At 46.4% G+C, this 23,285-nt stretch overlaps 1 protein-coding gene across 1 annotated transcript in view; it reads left to right on the top strand.

The window, feature by feature from the left end:
* DTNB (dystrobrevin beta) overlaps positions 1-23,285 on the top strand; it is a 760,848-nt gene that overhangs the window by 197,693 nt on the left and 539,870 nt on the right. Inside the window, 1 exon segment of the mRNA XM_029596279.1 lies at positions 5,201-5,306. Within this exon segment, the coding sequence (XP_029452139.1) occupies positions 5,201-5,306 (106 nt within the window).

The raw sequence follows: 23,285 nt of genomic DNA on the forward strand, positions 1-23,285 counted from the left end.
CCGGTTCAGGCGTTCATACCATCGATTCCATCGGTGCCTTTACCATTCTCGATGCCTTCGATGCCAGCCCGACCTATACCATCGATGATTCCTATCTCGATGTTTTCCTTCACCACATCATCGATGCCATCGTTACACAATCGATGTCTCTCTACACCATGGCACCATCCAAACCCCCTTTGCAAAGAAGAATATCTTCCAAGCAAAAGTCATCGGGGAAATTCAAGCATTCTTTGCTAAAGCCTTCTCCCACAGTTCCAGACACTTCCAGTTCTGAAGCACAATTAAACAGCCTGCTCACTAAGAGATATCAGGACCTTCTAGCTTCATTGCCCATTATGCCTGGGCAAGAAGAGGAGGAGCAAGAAACTTCACCTGATCCACAAGATCCCTTGCAAGGCCCTTCTGGGATACCTCCACCTCAAAGGCCTGAGCCTCCTCAATATCCAACACCAACTTCTGATACCTGGTCAGATACAGAATCTGAGCCCTCTTCAGAGGATTTCATGTCTGATCCCTCTCCACCTCAATCCAAGAAACAGTCACCTCCAGAGGACCTTTCATTTTCATCCTTTATCCAAGAAATGTCTGAGTCCATACCCTTCAAACTACAGGCTGAAAAGGATGAGAGGCAACAGACACTGGAAATTTTACAGTTTGTATATCCTCCTAAGCACAATCTGGCCATCCCTGTCCACGAAGTGCTACTGCAGCTTCAGCAGAGGATTTGGGAACACCCATGTACAACTCCTGCTGTTAATAAAAGGGTAGATTCTACCTATCTAGTTCAAGCTGCCCCAGGATTTGAGAAACCTCAACTTCCTCACAATTCCCTTGTGGTGGAATCTGCTCAGAAAAAATCTCACAGAACCAGAACTCATGCCTCAATTCCTCCAGGAAAGGACAATAGATTTTTAGATCAGATGGGAAGAAAAATCTACCAGGGAGCCATGCTCAACTCCAAAATTGCAGCATACCCAACTTTACATGACTCAACACCAGAGAAATCTCTGGAAACAGATTGAAGAATTTCTACCCTCTCTGCCTCAACAACACCAAGAGGCAGCACAAACCATAATCCAAAAAGGCTTGGATGCAGGGAAGCACGAGGTCAGAGCAGCCTATGATATTTTTGAAACATCCTCGAGAACAGCAGCATCTGGCATTAGTGCCAGAAGGTGGGCCTGGCTAAAGGCTTCTGATTTACATCCAGAAGTCCAGGACAAACTAGTAGACCTTCCCTGTCAGGGAGATAATTTGTTTGGCACTAAAATGCAGGATGCTGTTGCTCAACTTCGAGAGCACTCAGACACTAAAACAACTCTCCATGCTGCCTCATGACCCTGCAACCCACACAAGTCGCAGACCACCGCGTAGAGAAACAAAACTTCCCTTCTATCACCCAAAGAGGTACTATCCTCCCGCTTCTAGGCCAAGACCTCCAAGGTCTCAACAAAGACCCCAACAAAGACAACAACGGTCTGCGAGGCCCCAACCACCTCCTCAAACAGGACCTACCTCGGGTTTTTGAAACAAATTTCAGAGCACAAGGCCAATATTCCAATCCCTACACCACCTTGCCAGTTGGAGGGAGAATATCCCATTTCCACAAGGAGTGGACATCAATAACAACCGATCATTGGGTCCTTTCCATAATTCATCAAGGCTACCGCCTAGACTTCGAATCTCTCCCTCAGGAGTTTCCACCACAAAACTCCCATCTCAATCACATACCTCAATTACAAACAGAATTATCCGCTCTTCTGCAGTCAAGAGCCGTGGAACAAGTTCCACACAGTCAGAAGGGCAGAGGATTCTATTCCCGGTATTTCCTTATTCCAAAGAAAACCGGAGGCCTACGTCCCATTCTAGATCTCAGAAATCTCAACAAATTCTTAAAAAGAGAAAAGTTCAGGATGGTTTCGCTAGGCATCATGCTTCCACTTCTACAAAAGGGAGATTGGCTTTGTTCTCTGGATCTTCAAGATGCTTATACGCACATCCTATATTCCCGCCTCATCGCAAGTATCTGCGATTCACAGTAGGACATCAGCATTTCCAGTACCGAGTGTTACCATTCGGCCTAGCTTCAGCTCCCAGAGTATTCACCAAATGCCTGGCAGTGATAGCAGCACACTTACACAAACAAGGTGTTCATGTCTTTCCTTATCTCGACGATTGGCTCATCAAACGTCAATCACAACAAGGAGCAATAACTTCACTAAATCGCACAATATCTATACTTCACAGACTGGGATTCCTCATCAATTATCAGAAATCCCACATGAACCCTTCTCATCTACTCCAATTCATAGGAGCAGAATTAAACACAAACATTGCACGAGCTTTCCTACCAGTAGATCGTGCAATCACACTGTCCCTGTTGGCACACTTGATTTCCACACAACAAGCGACAGCCATCAACTTCTCACTTTACTAGGCCACATGGCCTCAACAGTTCATGTCACTCCTATGGCACGACTCGCCATGAGAGTAACCCAATGGACTCTACGATCACAATGGATCCAAGCCATTCAGCCATTACATTATCCAATCCACGTGACCCACCAACTGCGCTCATCACTACAATGGTGGACAGTCAGGGACAATTTACGCAAGGGCCTACCCTTCCAAAAACTAGTCCCTCAAATAACTTTAACTACAGATGCATCCACCTTAGGGTGGGGGGCTCACACAAACTCTCTTCAAACTCAAGGAACTTGGACAAAACTCGAAGCCACATATCAGATCAATTTTCTGGAACTTCGAGCTATACATTATGCGCTGCATGCGTTCAAGGACTGCCTTTCACACAAGACTGTACTGATCCAAACAGACAATACAGTAGCCATGTGGTACATCAACAAACAGGGAGGTACGGGCTCGTATCTCCTTTGTCAAGAAGCTGCTCAAATTTGGGGCTGGGCCTTGAACCACTCAATGTTCCTACAGGCCACTAATCTAGCAGGGATTCAAAATGTGCTAGCAGATAGACTCAGTCGTCAGTTCCAACCACACGAGTGGTCCCTAAATCCCTCAGTAGTGACCAAGATATTCCAACGTTGGGGACAACCAACAACAGACCTCTTTGCGTCGCATCTGAATCACAAGGTGGACGACTTCTGTTCTCTACACAAGCAACAGAACCAGCTGGCCAAGGACGCTTTTGCTCGCCCTTGGAACTCAGGCCTACTATATGCGTATCCTCCAATACCACTTATAACGAAAACTCTAGTGAAACTACAGCAAGACAAGGGGACCATGATACTCATAGCCCCATACTGGCCTCGACAAGTATGGTTTCCAACACTGCTAGACCTATCAGTCAGGGATCCAATACGCCTGGGAGTAGCTCCCAATCTCATAACTCAGGATCAAGGTCGGTTGCGCCATCCCAACCTTCAATCCCTTTCACTGACGGCATGGATGTTGAAAGCTTAATCTTACAACTACTCAATCTTTCAACCAATGTTTCTCAAATGCTTATAGCTTCACTGAAACCTTCCACTAGAAAGAATTATTCTTTCAAATGGAAAAGGTTTACTTTGTGGTGCAGACAGAACCAGATTGATCCTTTCACTTGCCCCACTACTTCGCTTCTAGACTATTTATACCATCTTTCAGACTCTGGTCTTCAGACTTCATCAATCAGAGTACATTTGAGTGCAATCTCAGCTTATCATAACAAGATGGGAGATGCACCCATATCCACACAACCTCTTGTCAGTAGGTTTATGAGAGGTCTAACTCACCTTAAACCACCAATTCGGCCACCAGTCACAGAATGGATCTGAATCTAGTTTTAACAGCATTAATGCGTTCTCCTTTCGAATCCATTCATTCTTGTGATCTCAAATTTCTCACATGGAAGACTATCTTCCTAATAGCCATTACATCAGCTAGAAGAGTAAGTGAGTTACAAGCACTTGTCACCTATGAACCTTATACAAAGTTTCTACATGACAGAGTGGTTCTCCGTACACACCCAAAATTCCTTCCTAAAGTAGTTACGGAATTCCACTTAAATCAAACCATAGTTCTACCCACATTCTTTCCAAGGCCTCACTCTCACCAAGGTGAAAGAGCGTTACACACGTTGGATTGTAATCGTGCATTGTCTTTTTATTTAAACCGCACTACATCCCTCAGGAAATCCAATCAACTTTTTGTTTCTTATGATCCAAATAAGCCAGGTAAAGCAGTGGGTAAGCATACTCTATCAAACTGGTTAGCAGATTGCATACAGTTTTGCTATAAAGCAGCAGGCCTTCCTCTTCAAGGCCGAGTAAAAGCACACTCTGTACGAGCAATGTCAACTTCAGTAGCACATTTTCGTTCAGTGCCAATCAATGACATATGTAAAGCAGCAACATGGAGTTCTCTTCACACCTTCGCAGCTCATTACTGTCTGGATAAACAAGGACGACAAGATTCAGCCTATGGACAATCTGTCTTACAGAACTTGTTTCCAGTTTAATCCCAACTCCTTCTACAACCATTCTGCTATGATCTTCGGCTGACTCATTTCCTCAATAACGCATCACTACTAACTTCATGGACAATGACTCAGCCTCTAGCTTGCTAATCACCCATATGTGAGGACTAGCACCCTGCTTGTCCTGGGATAAAGCAAAATTGCTTACCTTGTAATAGGTGTTATCCCAGGACAGCAGGATGTAGGCCTCATGGAACCCACCCACCACCCTGCGGAGTTGGGCCTCAGATTTTATTATTTTATTTTGCTAACGCTTATTGCTACATACGAGACTGAAGTGAGACCCCTGTGGCAGGGAATATTATGGCATGCCGGGCATGCTCAGTAGCCCCAGGCTGCCAGTTAAAAGCTCCTAGAAACTTTGCCAGAAGTTTTCCCGCATTAGGGCTCCGTGAGTGACATCACCCATATGTGAGGACTACATCCTGCTGTCCTGGGATAACACCTATTACAAGGTAAGCAATTTTGCTATATGTTATGTGAAAAATTGTGAGAAAAAAGCTCTGCAAACATTGTACCTCTAGTGTTTGTTGAAATGTTAGTTACTATGCTTTATTTATTGATTTTGATAAAACCAAGATTGAATTTGTAATCTAAGTAAATCTTAGTGTACTTTATTCTGTTTGCTGTTCTGTTCAAGTACCACAATTTTAAAACAGTTTGTAATTGTTCTACTTACAATTTTTTTGTTTGTTTTACATGCAGAAAAAGATAATGCTGAATATGTTTCTAGACACGTTGATGGCTGATCCACCTCCCCAGTGCCTTGTGTGGTTACCTCTCATGCACAGACTTGCCAATGTGGAAAATGGTAAATTGAGCATTTAAAACATATAATTACTAATCATAATATTGTTTGATACCCTTGCCAGTCAAAACATAGATCTAGAGTATCGTGCTCTATTATATAGGTGTTTTTCCATATTTTAGGTAATAGTTTAAAAACCACTTTTACCACCAGGTTCTGAAGACAGGCACTATCTATGCGACTAAGCCAAAAGATATTCACTGAGATGAATAGGCAAGAAAGGTGGATAAAATGAGTGAAATTATGTAAAACGTCACGTGAAGGCTTACAAAATCTTAATTCCAAAAGGAGCAGGGATTGTTAAAAGTTAGAGGCCCAAAAATAAGCAGTAAAAAGCTTCTAGGTCATACAAAACACTCATGCAATTAAAATTAACAACTTAGAATACTGTATTTCTCCAAAGGTAAGCAGAATGGCAGTCCTCGTAAGTGGTTGACAACATCCGATGGAGGCTGGTCTGGAACTTTTATGTCAAAGTTTCTAGAACTTTGTGCTCTACTGGGCAAGTTTAGGCTGGCATAATACTACATGTCCACGTGAGGGCCCTTCAGTCTCTTCTTTTCCATGGAGCCTATTGATCTGGGTCTTAATTTCTTCTGTTTAGGGATTTTGTTTTGAATATCAGGCAGAAATTTTGTCGCAGGGCCCTGTGATCTTTTTTTCCCTTAGTGTCGCTAGATAGGTTTGCCAGTCGTTTTTTTCCAAGTTATCATTCTGTTGACAATAGAACGGTAAGTTATGAGAGAAGGTAACGAAGCATCAGTCTCTCTCAGTGGGAGCAGGGACATTATGTCTATGGCCTTGAAGCCCTTCAAGCAATCCTGTAGAGAGGAGAGCTCATTCTTGATGCATTTTTGGGAATCATGACAGTCTCCCAAGGGCCCAAGTGTCTTCTAACGATACACCTAAGTGTGGCTTCTCCTCTTGGCATCGGCGTCTTTGAGGAAAAGCTGGACAGGAGGATCCAGCAAGCCTTGGATAAGGCCTTGTGGTGCATTGGTGCCTTTGCATTAGATGCACCGGTGTCAATGCAGTCCAATGTTCAACTGCTGCTGGAGCGCCTGCAACTACTTAGCAGCCTCGCACTGGTGCTGATTCCACTTCCTGGAAGGTAATCTGCATTGGTAAAAACTGAACCAATGGTGATCTCCAGCCTACCGGGAAGAGGAAGGATCACCGATGCACAGGAGTTCCAAGACACAGCATTCAGGTGCTCCCCTTTTTGAGGCCTTGTCTGCAGGAAAGATTTGGTTGGTGAGGGCTATTTCTGTTTTTATTAATTGGTGATAGTGCCATGGTCCAGTCGTATGCGAGATACTGATTACGTAGTTACTTGTCTTAGCAAATACTAGGTCTAGCGTGCGGCCCGCTTTGTGCGTTGCATTCGATACAAATTGTGACCAACCCATGGCTTCCATTGCATCTAGAAACATTTCACAAGCTAACGTTCTTGGCGATTTATCTGTAGGTTAAAATCTCCTACTATTACTGTAGATTCTGGAGAAGGAAATACCTTGATGACTAATTCTATTAGTGGTGAGCAGTTTTTTTTTTTATAGTAGGCCTGGAGGGCATTAGACCAGTCCTAAGTTTAGCTGATGAGATTTTAGCATTGCCATTTCATAGGGTGGGGTAATGTCTACTTTGCAATATACTAGTTTCAATTCTTTTTTTTTTTTTTTTTTCTGATTACTAATAAACACCCACCTTTACATTTTGGTCTAGGTGTGTGAAGTACCTCATGATTCTGTAAAAGGATAAGATCCTAATACAGTTTGTGTCATGTTATCATTTGTATGTATGTATGTACAGGTCTATACTAAATGGGCTGGTGATTTCACGTACAATGTCATATGCTATTTGATCTCTAGTCCTTAAAATATGATTACAAAAGATGTTTTCCTAGCGTGTAGCAGATGGACTCAAAACAAATGGGTATGGCGTGCTCGTGCTAGCAGTTGGAGACTGATCTGACGTCAGCACGGGTACATATATCCCCACAAGAAGTGAAGCAATTCAGTAATTTCTGTCTCCAAAGCAGTTTGGAGCTACCCACGCTCGCTGAGCGTGTTTCCAAATTCTATCGACTAAATTCATAGAAGAAATCTACTGAAGACGAGCCCCGCACTCCTGTGGTGATACCAGGCGGTCACTCACCCAGTTGAGTTTCCCGAGCTGACTTCCGTGGTCCCTCGGAGGTAGGAGACTCGGTCCGGTGGCCGGTTTGCGGCAGGGACTCAGCCCCCGAGTGAGAAGGGCTCGGGCGCGACTTGGCCCCCTAGCGGTTCGGGCGCGGCCTAGAGGCAGCCTCGGTCCCGGCGTGGACTTGGCCCCCGAGTGGTTCGGGTGCGGCCCAGAGGCAGCGGGTGCACTTCCTTAAGCGCGGTGGTGAAGGTATTCCCCTCTCCCCCCGCAGCTGGAGACCGCCCGGGTCGCAGCCGGGAAGCACCGAAGACAAGGTAAGGCGTACATCTTTACTTGGTCTCCGAGGAAGTGTAGACTGACTGGGTCTGCCTACGAGGCCGCCCGCCTGGGAGGTCGCCTTTTCTTGCCTGCCTACTTCTTGTTTCAGATTAAGCGCTTTTGTTTGCTAAACACGTTGTTAGCGCACGCGACAGGCGCACGTTGTTAGCGCACGCGACAGGCGCACGTATCTGCTCAGGCGCACGTTTATAAGACGTTCGCTATAGGCGCACTGTTTCCAAGGCGCCCGTTATAGGCGCATGCTGTTGAGCGCTTGTGTTAGGCGCACATCGTAGGACGACACCGCATTTCAGGCAAATGGAGCATAAGAATGCCTCTGCGTTTGCAGAGTCGGCACCCCCAGAATCAGGCATGAACACTCTCTAAGCCTCTGCTCAGCATACAACCTTAGAGCCACACAGAGCGAGGAAGCAGACTCCCTATGTGCCCAATGTGAGGAAGCCATGGCAGTTCCAGGACGAGACCGGTCCCAGCCCAGCGGTTCCTTAGGGAACAGTCTGTACTTAGCAGACCGCGGCGAGCAGCCAGGGAACCCGAGAGACCTGGTATCCCTGCGGCCAGATCTGGCTTCGCTTTCCTGGGTGGAATTATTTAAGGGGATTCATGCCTTTGTCCAGATGCAGTCTGCTCCTCGGATGGGTCCTTCCGTTCCAGTTGATCCGGCCCCCAGACCCTCGAGACCTAGGCGCAGCCACTCACCACCCGACAGCCCCAATCATGGGGATTCAGATTATTCACAGGTAAGTGAGGAGCCCCCCGAGGAGAATGAACTTCCCTCGGAGATAGAACCATATCGGACCATGAGACGCTTCTTTCGGAGAGAAGATCTGCCGGGCCTGGTCTCACAATGCTTATCGGAGCTGGCCATTCCGGGCCAGGACCCCTCAGGGGTCCCTGTACAGAACCCTCTGCTAGAGGGCCTGCGCCAAACGGCTCACCACTTTCCCCTCCTACAAGCAGCACAGCAGCTAATCGAGCTGGAATGGAAGGCGCCAGAGGCCTCATTCAAAGGGGGTCGGGCCTTGTCTGGCATGTACCCTCTAGATCCGACATCCAAGGAATTGCTGGCGTGCCCCAGGGTAGACGCCATAATTAATGCAATCGTGAAACGCACCACCATTCCGGTGGAGGGGGGAGCGGCGCTCAAGGATGTGCATGACCGACGCATGGACACCATTCTGAAACAAGCCTTTGAGGTATGTAGGCCATGTCTCTTCGTATCGCGACTTGCTGCACCGTGGTGACGCGCTCCTTTTTATCACAGGCAAGAAACACCCCGGGAGAAGACATGGAATCGGCTCTCGCATTTCTCACAGACGCAGCCTCCGATCTCGTCCGTACGGCAGTCAAGGGAGTGTCCTCCTCAGTGGCAGCCAGAAGACGGCTTTGGCTACGCAATTGGGCGGCCGACTCATCCTCCAAGACTCGACTCACAAGAATGCCCTTTAAGGGTTCCCTACTGTTCGGCAGCAACCTTGAGAATTGGGCTACTAAATGGGGTGCCTCCCCGTTACCCCGGCTACCAGAAGACAGGTCAAGGAGGAGCTAGTGTCCTGTTTCCAGACCATCCAGAGGTAGAAACTCGCAGCGCTTCAACCCTTACAGGTCTCGCTATCAAGCCCCTCGTTCTCAGGCCAGGAATCAGCCCTTTCGGGCTAAGCACACCAAGAAGAGAACCGGTCCGGGTTCTGGCCCCGGCTGTAACCCACAATGACAATCAGCCGACCCATCCGAGGGTAGCAGCCATAGGGGGCAGGCTAACCCTCTTCTACCGCAGGTGGGTCGAGATCACTTCGGACCAGTGGGTCCTCGCCATCATCCGGGAAGGATATTACCTGGATTTCTTTCGGCTTCCGCCGAACAAGTTTGTGGAATCTCCTTGTTCGCCACTCAAGACAGTGGCACTAGAAGTGACCTTACAGAGGCTCCTGGCCCTAAAAGCCATAATCCCAGTACCTGCGGAAGAGGTAACTTCTGGGCATTATTCCATTTATTTCATAGTACCCAAGAAAGAGGGCACCTTCAGGCCCGTCCTGGCCCTCAAGTCAGTCAATCGACACCTACAGGTCCCCAGCTTCCGCATGGAAACTCTACGGTCTGTCAAGAATTCAGTGCAGCCAGGGGAGTTTCTAACCTCTCTAGATCTGTCAGAAGCCTACCTGCATATCCCAATCCATCGGGATCACCAGTGCTATTTACGCTTCAAAGTCCTGAATCAGCACTTCCAGTTCCGGGCCTTACCCTTCGGGTTAGCCACCGCGCCGCGGATCTTTACCAAGGTAACAATTGTAGTGGCAGCGGCGCTCAGGAAGGAAGGAATCCTCGTCCATCCCTACCTGGACGATTGGCTGATCAGGGCAAAGTCACTGGAAGAGAGTCACCGGGCAACCAACAGAGTTATAGCTCTTCTGGAAAGCCTAGGATGGGTAGTCAACATAAAGAAGAGTTCCCTACAGCCATCCCAGTTGCTGGAATATCTAGGGGTCCAATTCGACACCCAAGACGACAAGGTCAGCCTGACCTCCAAGAGACAGTCAAAACTCCGGAATCATCTGCAGGTCTTGCTGAGCGCCAGCCGGCCCACAGCTCGGGATTATCTACAAGTCCTTGGCCTCATGGCATCCACTCTGGAGGTGGTGCCATGGGCGCGGGCTCATATGAGACCATTGCAACGCGCCCTTCTATCTCGATGGAGTCCACGATCACAGGACTACACCATACACCTGCCTCTACCAGCCATAGTGCGGAAGCAACTACGCTGGTGGTTACAGCCCGGCCACTTGAGCCGGGGGTTACTAATGTCCTCCCCAACCTGGATTCTGCTCACCACAGATGCCAGCCTGAACGGATGGGGAGCGCATTGCGAGGAGCTCACCGCCCAAGGACGGTGGACCAGAGAAGAGTCAAGGTGGAATATCAACCAACTGGAGGCACGGGCGGTCAGGCTAGCGTGCCTGTGATTTGCCCACAGACTTCGCAACAGAGCGGTCAGAGTGATGTCAGACAACGCCACCACAGTGGCATACATCAATCGACAGGGCGGAACCAGAAGCCAACAAGTGTCCCTAGAAATAACTCCCCTGATGATTTGGGCAGAAGCCAATCTTCAGGACATCTCCGCCGTACACATCGCCGGGAAGGACAACACTGCGGCAGACTTCCTCAGCAGAGAACGCCTAAACCCGGGAGAATGGCAGCTGTCACCCACAGCCTTTCAGTTAATTTATTTATTTTATTTATTTAAATTATTTTACTATACCGATACTCAAGACGAGGTCTTATCGTACCGGTTTACAATAAACAGGGGAAACCAGTTAACAACAAGTAGAAGGTAAAGTTACATTAAACAGGAAGCGAACAACATGGGAGTTGGAAGACAGGAAAGATTTTAAGCGATAACAACTGGAGAGTGATAAGATTAATCAGCTAAAAAACTTAAAAACAACTAAAAATCATGTAGTAGTGAGACTTAAACAGAGATTTATCTTAGGCGATTATTAACAGAATATATCCTGTGGGAGGAGGAGACAAGGGGGGGTGAGCGGGGGGGGTGTCAGGGCTGGGACTGGGAAGGGGGAGGGGGAGGGATTAGGGAGGAATCGAAGTGTGAGAGTCAATGTTGGTTGATAGATGTTCCTTCAACGGTAAGCATGTGCGAACAACCAAGTTTTCAGTTTTTTTCTGAAGGAGAGATGGCATTGTTCTTGGCGTAAATCTGAGGGAAGCGAATTCCAATGGAACGGACCTGCAGTTGAAAGTGCTCGCTTGTAAATAGAGTTGTGGACCAATGATTTTTTGGGGGGGACCTTGAGCGAACCTTTGTAGGCGGTTCTGTTCGGCCTTGCGGATGTATGTAGTTCGAGGGGGATGGCTAGTTGGAGTGTAGATTGTTGGTAGACGGATTTGTGGATGATGGTGAGAGCCTTGAAGAGTATTCTGTAATGGATGGGTAGCCAGTGTAGGATTTTAAGGATTGGTGTGATGTGATTCTTACGACGTGTGTTTGTAAGGATCCTGGCCGCTGCGTTTTGCAGCATCTTTAGGGGTTTGGTAGAAGAGGCGGGGAGACCGAGTAGTAGAGCGTTACAATAGTCGATCTTTGAAAACAGTATGGCTTGGAGCACTGAGCGGAAATCCTGGAAGTGTAGGAGCGGTCTTAGCTGCTTCAAGACCTGAAGCTTAAAGAAGCATTCTTTGGTTGTAGCGTTAATGAACTTTTTGAAATTCATTCTAGAGTCAAGGGTGGCCCCAAGGTCTCTAACCTGGCTTGCTAGTGGAGTAATTGTATTGTTGATGAAGGGGTTGTTATCGCTAGGGGAGATAACCAGGAGTTCCGTTTTGGACGTATTAAGGACCAAGTTGAGACTCGAGAGGAGAAGGTTGATGTCGTGTAAGCAGTTCCAAAAATTTAGAGTAGAAGAGATGGGGTCCGAGATGGGAATTATGATTTGCACATCGTCCGCGTATATAAAATGGGTGAGGTTGAGGCTGTTGAGTAGCTGGCATAAAGGGAGTAGATATATATTGAACAGGGTAGGGGAAAGTGAAGAACCCTGTGGTACTCCTTGATTTGAAGGAATGGGGTGGGATTCTTTGTCATTTATTTTAACTTTGTAGTGCCTGTTGTTCAGAGAGGATTTGAACCAGAGTAGTGCAGAGCCAGAGATGCCTATTTCCATTAGACGGTTGATGAGGATAGAATGGTTTACAGTGTCGAATGCCGCAGAAATATCGAGTAGGGCTAGAAGGTATGATTGTCCCTTGTCGAGACCCATCAGAATGTTGTCCGTTAAAGAAAGAAGGAGAGATTCTGTGTTTAGGCGTTTCCTGAATCCGAATTGAGATGGGTAGAGAATATTGTGAGCATCCAGGTAGTCTGTGAGTCGGATGTTGACAAGCCTTTCCATTAGCTTGGCTATAAATGGTAGGTTTGCAATGGGGCGAAAACTTATAGGGTTGGCTGGGTCAAGGTTGGTTTTTTTAGTAAGGGTTTGAGCGAAGCAATTTTTAAACTGTCAGGGACAGATCCTTGATTGAGAGAGCAGTTTATGATGTCTGCCTGAGGTTTAGCAATGGTGTTAGGAATGGTGAGAAGAAATTTGGTCGGTATTTGGTCCAATGGGTGTGAAGAAGGTTTCATTTTCTTTATTATCAATTCTATTTCCAGGGATGATGTAGGTTCAAGCCATTCTAGCGTCTGTTTGTGTATAGTTGGTGAAGGATTTTGGCTTGGTGGTTGCAAGGGATTTGATGAAGTGTTGGATGTTGCCAGGGGGGCAAGTAGGTTTTTGATTTTGTTGTCAAAGAAGATTGCCAACTCCGTAGATATGTTTTGTGCTTATTCTTCCGGGAAGGTAGGGGGAATAGGGGTGGTGAGGGCTGCTACATATGAGAACAGAGTTTTTGGGTCGTATAAGAAGCCGTTTATTTTTTTGGTGTAGAAATCTCGTTTGGTGCGGGTGATGGATGTCCTATAGTGGCTCATTGTTGTTTTGTAAGAAGCCAGTGAGGTAGGGGAGGGATCTTTCTGCCAGCGTTGTTCTTTGTGTTGTAGGTCTTGTTTGAGTTTTCTTAATTCAGTTGAGAACCAGGGTTTTTTGTTCCTGCGGGACGGGTTGATAACTTTTGAAGATAAGGGGCAGATTATGTTTGCTACCGAGTGTGTGATAGTTTGCCAGGAGTTGATGTCAGTATCAGCATCGGAGAGGTCCAGTTTAGTTAGGTCTTTGGCGAGGCTATTGTTGAGAGTGTCCATGGAGCAGGGTTTCCTGAACTGGATAGAGGATTTAGTAGCAATGGGGGTTTGTTTTTGTTTTATAGATAGTTCTGTAACAATCAGCGAGTGATCAGACCAGGGGATGGGGGTGCAAGAAGGTGGGGTGATGGGCGAGATGGTTTCATTCGTGAATATCATGTCAAGCGTGTGGCCTGCCTTGTGTGTGGGATTGTTTATAATTTGTTTGAATCCCATAGCCTGGAGGGATGAGAGAAGGGCTTCGCAATTTGATGATGGGGATGGGGCGTCAACATGGATGTTGAAGTCTCCTAAAATGATAGCAGGTGAGTTGGTGTTGATGTGTTTAGCTATAGTTTCAATGAGGGAAGACGGGTCGGCTTCTAGGAGCCCCGGGGGGGGCATAAATAAGGCAGATTTGAAGCTGGGAGGATTTGAATAGACTGATTTCTAGTTTGGTCATTGATTTGAAGGTTTGCTGGGAGAGTCTCAGTTCTTTTTTTGCAATTAGCATTATTCCACCCCCTCTTTTTTTAGGTCTGGGGATAGAGAAGAATTGTGGATCACTGGGGGACACCAGCCATGGACCTATTAGCAGACAGGTCCAACGCTCAAGTTCCCAGATATTTCAGCCGCAGGCGGGATCCTCAAGCTCAGGGGATCGATGCCCTGGTACAGCCATGGCCTCAGGGGATCCTGCTATATGCCTTTCCTCCATGGCCCCTGTTGGGCGCCATTGTTCACAGGATTCAGCGACACAGAGGTCTAGTTCTTCTAGTGGCCCTGGACTGGCCAAGAAGACCCTGGTACGCAAAATGAGAAGACTACTGGCAGGGAATCCTCTACCTCTGCCTTCATACCGGGACCTGCTAATGCAAGGCCCCATTCTCCACGAGGATCCAGCTCAATTCTCTCTTACGGTCTGGCCATTGAGAGGGCTAGACTGAAGAAAAGAGGATACTCGGAGCCAGTGATAGATACACTCCTCCGAGCACGCAAGTTCTCCAGATCACTAACATATATCAGGATCTGGAGAATTTTTGAAGCCTGGTGCGATTCTCACAGCGCCAATTCGCATACCGCGCAGATTCCTATCATTTTGGACTTCCTACAAGATGGACTTCAGAAGGGTCTATCCCTCAACTCCATCAAGGTTCAGGTAGCAGCGCTGTCTTGCTACGGGCCCAGACGTGACGGCAAATCCATTGCCCAGCACCCAGACGTTTCACGCTTCCTGAAAGGAGTCAAACACATTCGCCCGCCACTGAAGTGGCCAGTGCCCTTGTGGAACCTTAACCTAGTATTGGAATTTCTAGCGGGATCAGCCTTCAGGCCCCTTCGAGGCCTGTCTCTCCGTTTGTTAACCTTGAAGATGGTATTCTTGCTGGCTGTGTGTTCTGCACGCCGCATCTCAGAGCTACAAGCACTATCCTGTCATGATCCATTTCTTAGAATCACTCCAGAGGCTATCCATCTTCGTACAGTTCCTTCCTTTTTACCCAAAGTAGTCTCCCACTTTCACCTCAACCAAACCATATCCTTGCCTTCCACGGAATGTTTGAAGAAATCGGAAGAAGGTCTTATACTACGTCATCTCGACATCGGCAGACTGCTGTCCAGATACCTGGAAATGTCGGAAGCAGTACGAAAGGCGGACCATCTGTTCGTCCTGCACAGCGGGAAGAAGCAAGGGGAAGCGGCCTCACGGCCGACCATCGCCCGCTGGATTAAAGAGGTTATCAAGGCAGCCTGCGTAGAGGCGGGAAAACCACCGCCTCTACAGGTCAAGGCTCATTCTACCAGAGCACAGTCAGCCTCTTGGGCAGAAGCTAAGCTGCTGTCGCCTGCAGATATATGTAAAGCGGCGACGTGGTCCTCCCTCCATACCTTCTCCAGATTCTACCGTCTGGACGTTCGGGACAGGGAGGGCACAGCATTTGCAAGGGCAATCCTACGCGGTCCTTGGGCAGCCTCCCGCCCAGTCCGGGAGTAGCTTTTGTGCATCCAATTTGTTTTGAGTCCATCTGCTACACGCTAGGAAATGTTAAGATTACTTACCTGGTAATCTCCTTTTCCTTAGTGTATGCAGATGGACTCGGCATCCCGCCCGGCTGCCGGTATACAGGGGGATTCGCTGACTCACGGTAAGCCATGTTTTGCTTATAATAGGGCTTCCACCCTGCCGGGTGTCGACGCCTTCCGGTTGAGAACACTGGCGGTCTCCAGCTACCATCAATTGGTCAGGGTAATCCTGTTGATTAATCGATTGGTCAGTACACATATAGCTATCACAGCTTTGCAAGGAAGATTACTGAATTGCTTCACTTCCTGTGGGGGTATATGTACCCGTGCTGATGTCAGATCCGTCTCCAACTGCTAGCACGAGCACACTATACCCATTTGTTTTGAGTCCATCTGCATATACTAAGGAAAAGGAGATTACCAGGTAAGTAATCTTAACATTATTTCTTTTGATTCTGTTGACTACAATTGTTTAATTAAGTGGTCACAGATCCACGTCCCAGGCCAGTACAGGGATAGGAGCCAACCTGTTAATGTCTTCCTGGTGCCAAACAGCAGGGGTCCTCATCATTGTCTGCTCTTGGGGAATCTCTACCCTACACAACTCCCTGACTCCTCCCTCAGTTCTCACATAGCATCTGACATGGTGTTAGAGCAAGTTGCATGTAGACAAAGGTTCATAATCATGAGGCTGCATAGTGGCCAAGTGATGCAGCTCCAGTTAGTAGCAGAACCTGTCCCCTGTAATCAGCTGGTGAAAATTGCCACCTATTCTTTGCACCCAAACCTTATGCTGCTACATAGGATGGATAATTTGTAGACCTAATCTGCTAGCATGCACATATGGCAGAGTAAATCTCGAGTGAGGCAGTCTTGTGTGGCAGACTGTCTAGTTACCAGGGTATCTTCTACAGATAAGTGGTTAGATAGGCCTCTGTACTGGAAAGGAGAACCTATAATAGGGGTGCTGGTAGGCTTCCTGCCTCCCTCTCCCCACCCCAGGTATCAACATGCTGGCACAGATCCTTTCCCCCAACCCATTTATCTGTATAACCTGAAAGTAGCTGGCATGAGGGTGCTATTGGCCCTCCTCCTCTCTGTCAATGCAGTCCAATGTTCAACTGCTGCTGGAGCCCCTGCAACTGCTTAGCAGCCTGGCACTGGTGCTGGTTCCACTTCCTGGAAGGTAATCAGCATTGGTAAAAACTGTACCAATGGTGATCTCCAGCCTACCGGGAGGAGGAAGGATCACCGATGCACAGGAGTTCCAAGACACAGCATTCAAGTGCTCCCCTTTTTGAGGCCTTGTCTGCAGGAAAGGCAGCTTCTAGGTCTTCTCCTTGGGCATCGAAGTCTGGGTCAGGCTCAGAATATTCATGAGGGTACGGCTATAGATCTGATGATGTCTCTGAAGCGGATGAATCCACAGGTCTTCCCTCTGGAACAGCTCCCCTATGAGGAAAGACTAAAGATGTTAGGACTTTTCAGCTTGGAGAAGAGACGACTGAGGGGGGATATGATAGAGGTGTTTAAAATCATGAGAGGTCTAGAACGGGTAGATGTGAATCGGTTATTTACTCTTTCGGATAGTAGAAAGACTAGGGGGCACTCCATGAAGTTAGCATGGGGCACATTTAAAACTAATCGGAGAAAGTTCTTTTTTACTCATCGCACAATTAAACTCTGGAATTTGTTGCCAGAGGATGTGGTTAGTGCAGTTAGTATAGCTGTGTTTAAAAAAGGATTGGATAAGTTTTGGAGGAGAAGTCCATTACCTGCTATTGGGTTCACCTAGAAAATAGCCACTGCCATTAGCAATGGTAACATGGAATAGACTTAGTTTTTGGGTACTTGCCAGGTTCTTGTGGCCTGGATTGGCCACTGTTGGAAGCAGGATGCTGGGCTTGATGGACCCTTGGTCTGACCCAGTATGGCATTTTCTTATGTTCTTATTTTCTTCAGAAAGAAGTCAGTCAGCACTAGAAGACCTGTTCTTTACCAGGTTTATATAAGAATGACTGAGGCCAACCCTTTTCCTTTGGAGGGTGAAACCAGGAATACAATGTCTGATATCCTCCAGTTCATGGAAACTCTTAAGGAGATCATGGCAGCCCAACTACATGAAATCCTTCAGGAGGTGCAGATGAGGATGTGGAGAACTCCCCCCCCCCCCCCCCTTCTGTGGATCCCATGAATAAGAAGGTGGGCACAATTTACCTCATCCACATGGCTTCTGGGTTCGAGAAAAAGCAGCTGCTGCACTAATCTTTGATGTTTGAATCTGCTCTCAAGAGATCTAAGGGGTCTAGAACTCCTTTCCTGGTGCCCATGGGGAAGGATTTTACAACCTTGGACACAAGGTTTTAAAGAGAGTGATGCTTAATGCCTGCATTAATTCTTACCAACTAGTCCTAGGACAGATGCAGGAGATGGCAGAGAAAGATTCCTTAGATGCAGCGTGGCAATCTTCAGTTACTGGGAGAAAACACATGGTCAAATAAACAATTGATGATTTCTAAACGGCATTGAGATTCTCTGCTGTGGGGCTTGATGGCTGTAGACTCACCCAACTGCAGGCTCAGACCTCCAACCTGAGGTCCAGAAAAGACTGGCTAATATGCTATGCACTGGAGATAATTTCTTCGGAGATAGGGTCAAGAAAGTGGTGGCACAGATTAGAAAGCACGGTTAATGCTTAAGCAACTCTCCACAGCCACTCCAGATCCACTTTCCTCTACCAGGAGGAACCTGGGTGAGTGGACAAGATGATACTTAGTCCCACCTCCTTCCTCCAATACACAACAAGCCCCCCCCCCCCCCCCAATCCTGTTATCGCCCAAGGCAGCAAAGGGCCCCTAAGCCACAGCAGCATTCAAGCAAAACCACCTGTTGTGGAATCATTCTAATCTGTCCAGAGGTATACTTTCATCATCACCATACATTTCCAAATCCCTTCAGTCCAAATTGTCCTGGCTATGGATACATCTAACCTGTGGTGGGGGAGCCCATGTAGAGGGACTCTGCATCCAGTTCTTTGGTCTGTTTAGGAAAAGCTTAATCAGATAAACTTCCTAGAACTAAGCAGTTTGGTACACTCTGAAATCTTTCAGAGATTGGTTGGTCATCAGTGTCATCCTGATCCAAACAGGCAGTCAAGTAGCGATGTACTGTATCAACAAGCAGGGAGCCATGGACTAATACTTCTTGTGTCAGGAGACTTCCTAGATATTAGACCGGACCATCTCTCATGGATTGGTTCTTAAAGCCATGTATCTAGCAAGTGAAGTTCTGGAGGTCCCACAAATCATCTCTGAAGTAGAACGTGGCAAACCAGATATTCTGTGGTTCTGTACTCAGAGCGAGCCGCTCTGAGTACAGACGATCTAATCAAGTTTTCTTCCTCAATATCCAATCCCAGTTATCTCTTTGTTTAATCCCATTTCGTTGGATCCAAGTTTTTTCTTCCTTTGTTTAATGTAATGCATCCTTTTGCAAGGGTTATTGTTATAATGTAAACCGAGGTGATTTGTAACTTGTTACATGAACATCGGTATATAAAAGTGCCAAATAGAGTACACCTGTGGTGGATCTGTTTGCATTACTCAGAACAAGAAGGTCCCAATCTTCCCTTCCAGGAAATAGACACAAAGCAAATTAGCCTCTGATACCTTTACCCTTGATTAGAGGGAGGGCCTGCTGTATGCATATCCTTCAGTTTTGTTCATTGTCAAGACTTCATTGACACAGAGAAGACAGGGGGATCAAGATTCTTCTAACCCCTTTTTGACCAAGGTAGATCTGTTCCCTGTCCTGAGGGAGGATGTCCATTAAGGGGCTGAAAGATTGGAGATTTTTCTAGCTCTTTCTACTCAAGTTTGTGGGTGGTTGAGCCATCCCAACATCAGATCCCTGGCTCTCTGTCTGAATGTTGAGAGGGTAGCTTTGTAAGTCTTGGATCTCTCAGGGGAAGTGTCTCATCTTCTGTTAGCTTCAAGAAAATAATCCACAAGAAACTATGGACTACAGTAGAGTAGGATTTGCTTTCTTTTGGCTGCAAAAGGCCTTAGACTGTTTCTCCTGCTCCCTACAAAATCTGTTTGATTACCTTATACATTTGTCAGGGTCCAGGGTCGAGACCAATTCTGTAAGATTTTACTTGAGTACAGTTGACACTTATTACCAAAATGTTGAAGAAAGACCCATCCATGTACAGCCTGTAGTTGTCCGGTTCATGTAGGAGCTGCTTTAGTTGAAGCCTTTCATCAGACCTCCCACTATGTTTTGGGATGTCAGCATGATACAGATTCAGCTGATGAAAGCTCCTTTGAGCCATTGTGCTCTTGCAATCTGAAGCACATGACCTGGAAGATCCTGTTTTTTGGTGATGGTGAATTCTGTCCATGGGTTCCAGGTTCTAGTAACATATCCACTGTATACACATTTTTATCATGCTAAGGTGGTTTTGTGTACTGATCCTAAGTTTCTATCTAAGATAGTGTCTTAATTCAATCTTAATCAGTCAGTTGTCCTTCCAACATTCTTTCCCAGGCCACATGTCCACCAAGTTGAACAGGCATTGTACAGTTTGGTCTGCAAGAAAGCCTGGAGTGGATTGAAGCCCACTGAAAGTCCATCCAGCATTTTGTTTCTTTTGATGCCAGCAAAAAAAATCCCAAAACTTGAGGACTACCATTGGCAAATGCACCTTATTGAATTGGCTAGCAGATTTTTATGCCCAAGCATGATTGAATCTGTTGAAGCATGTCAAGGCTCAGTGTAAGAGCTATAGTAGCCCACCTGTAGTATCATTCTCCTTGGTGGAGATCTGCAAAACTGACGTGGACTTCTCTCTACACATTTACATTGCATTATTGTTAGGACAGAGACTCGTATTTCAACAGTAAGTGTGGCTAGTCTGAGGAACCTCTCGGAGGTGTGGATCCCAACTCCAATCACTTCTAAGAATTGCTTTTGTTCTAGACTGACCCTTTAAGGCATATTCCATTTATATATTTATTTACTTATTTATTTGTTTAATAAAATTTATCACCTGCCACTTCAAGGAGTGTGGTGGGTTACAAAATAAAAACAATCATAAGAAACAATTAAATTTAAAATATTATGAACTTAAAACAGAAAAGCAGCACCTTATATTTTGCAATAATCCTGGTAATAAAGGGAAAGAATTTTCCCAAATAGCTCAAAAATGCCTGTTTAAAAAGCTAGGTTTTTAGGTCCTTTTTGAATTCCTTAATATCAGACATCAATCGTAAATCTTCTGGCATGGAGTTCACTGTATGGGACCTGCCATTGATATTGCATGCTCTCGTACTTCATCTAAGTGTGCCTGATGCATTGTAGGGATGACTAATAGAGCTTTATTTGCTGATGTAAGTGCTCTTTGTGGGGTGTGGACATGGAGGGCAGCACTTAAACAGACTGTGTCCTTCCTTATAAAAGATATATAAATGGAAAAGAGGCCTGTTGCCAAGACAAACAGTTGCTGTGCCCGTTGGCACTGTTTGGTTTTCTCTTATTTTGTTCGGGGCAGTCTGTAGCTAGGGGATTCCCCACTTATTAGGACTGCTGTCCTGCTTGTCCTCGGAGAAATCAGAATTGCTTACCTGTAACAGGTGTTCTGTGAGGACAGCAGGATGTCAGTCCTCTCAAAACCCTCTTGCCTCCCTTTGGAGGACTGAGGGGCTTCTGTGTGGACATGTGGTATGCCAGCCTGTACTTGCCCAGTAGGGCACAGTCAAATTTATTTTGATGCAAAAGTTCTAGGGCTGGGCTCTATCAGATGATATTGCCCATTTTTTACCTTCATCGTGCCTTGCTCAGGGAACAGCTGATGAAGGTAAGCAGCTCTGTTATCCTTTTAAATCAAAATTTTCTTTGATTTTGTTCATATACCCAGCTTGATTTTAATTGTTGTTGGCACAAAAATGCCTCCATACATGCGCAAGCAGCGCGGATTTAAAAAAGCTGTAAAATATATGAGTATGTGCCTGTGTGTGATGAATAAGGGGCAGGGCCAAGGCTTACTTGTGAATTCAAAGTACTTTGAATTCGCTCTGAAAGTGACCACAGCATTTGTGCACTACTGAGGTCCGGAGTGTTATCTCTGAAGAAATTGATTCTTGCACTGCACAGACTGGAGCATTCTTGCAATGCCCTTTGTTTATATATACAACATTGATGAGGATAGAATATCTATACATGCAAATACCCCTGATGCAGCCCTATTGAAAGAGGGCGAAACTCGGCTGGAGTCGGGCTCATTTGCATACATTGTTTCTACACAAAGTTGTATAAGATCGGACATTTGGTTGCTTATTGTGTACTTTAGGTCCTATTGAACACACGTGCACTTGTGCTTGAGTAACCTCTTAAAATTGGAAGTATACTTATGCACAGTTGGTGCATTTGAAGTTACATTTATCTATCGATTTATTTATTAAAAATATTTATATTCCGCATATAATGAAATACATTGCTAAACAAATTACAAATTTTTGACAATCGTGCGTGTGTGCATGATTAAAAATTCTAGCTTACAGGGAGGAAAGAGAGCCCTGTAAGCAGTGAGGACCACAGAAAGACTTACTGAAAGCTGACAGTGAGTTTCTGCTGCAGGCCACCGAGACACCGAGGGAGAGAGAGAGAGGGGTGTGTCCTGTCTCGTCAAGGAGCTGACATCGGGTGAAGCCTGGAAAACCCAATAAAACCAGGGCAGGGAGGAAAGAGAGCCCTGTAAGCAGCGAGGACCCCAGAAAGACTTACTGAAAGCTTCCAGTGAGTTTTTGCTGCAGGCCACGAGACTCTGAGAGAGAGGGGTGTGTCCTGTCTCGTCGAGGAGCTGACATCGGGTGGAGCCTGGAAGACCCGATAAAACCAGGGACTGGCGGCGCACATGGCAGGGAGGAAAGGGAGCCCTGTTAGCAGCGAGGACCCCAGAAAGACTTACTGAAAGTTGCCAGTGAGTTTTTTGTTGCAGGCCACAGAGACACCGAGGGAGAGAGAGAGAGGCACATGTCCTGTCTTGTTGAGATGCTGACGTCATCGGGTGGAGCCCAGAAGACCCGAAAAAACCAGGGACTGGTGGTGTAGCCAAAGCCGCGAGCCAAAGGGGCGCCAAAGGGGCATGCCCCTGGGTAAAAAAGGGGAAGAGGAGGAAATTAAAAACCTGGACTTCTTCCCCTTTGCTCTTAACATCTGTGAAGATTGGGCCGATGGCCGATCACATTTTTCACCTGGGTGAGTCTTCCATGAGGGACAATACTGAGGCTAATTCACCCTCGTGGATTTCTTTAAGTCCTGGGCCCCAGCAACCTCCTCTTCAACCTGTATCATTGCATATGGATATTGGGATGTTATCTGGGGCAGCAAGGGGGATTTCTACTGTTCCCACTGATAACTCACAGTGCATAACTGGAGAAGGAATTGGTGGGGTGGAGAGACATATGGGATCTATCATTGAACCTCTAGAGGTTAAAACCATGGAGGCCAAGGATAGCAATATTAGTTACCTCTTCTCTCTATAATCCCAGATATGATAGGTTTACCTGAGAATGATATGGAACCAGAAACTGTCTCTTTAAAAGGATGTGTGGAAACTTGTTGCCAAAGTAGATAAAGTGTCAAGCTCCATATCTCAAGTACATAATTTTTTTGTACAAACTAGAGCTAAAATATAGGAGCAAGACACTAGGATAAGGAATATAGAGGCCTCTATTTCTAAT

The sequence above is a fragment of the Rhinatrema bivittatum genome, chromosome 3 (genome assembly GCF_901001135.1).
Source record: "Rhinatrema bivittatum chromosome 3, aRhiBiv1.1, whole genome shotgun sequence".
Taxonomy (NCBI): Eukaryota; Metazoa; Chordata; class Amphibia; order Gymnophiona; family Rhinatrematidae; genus Rhinatrema; species Rhinatrema bivittatum.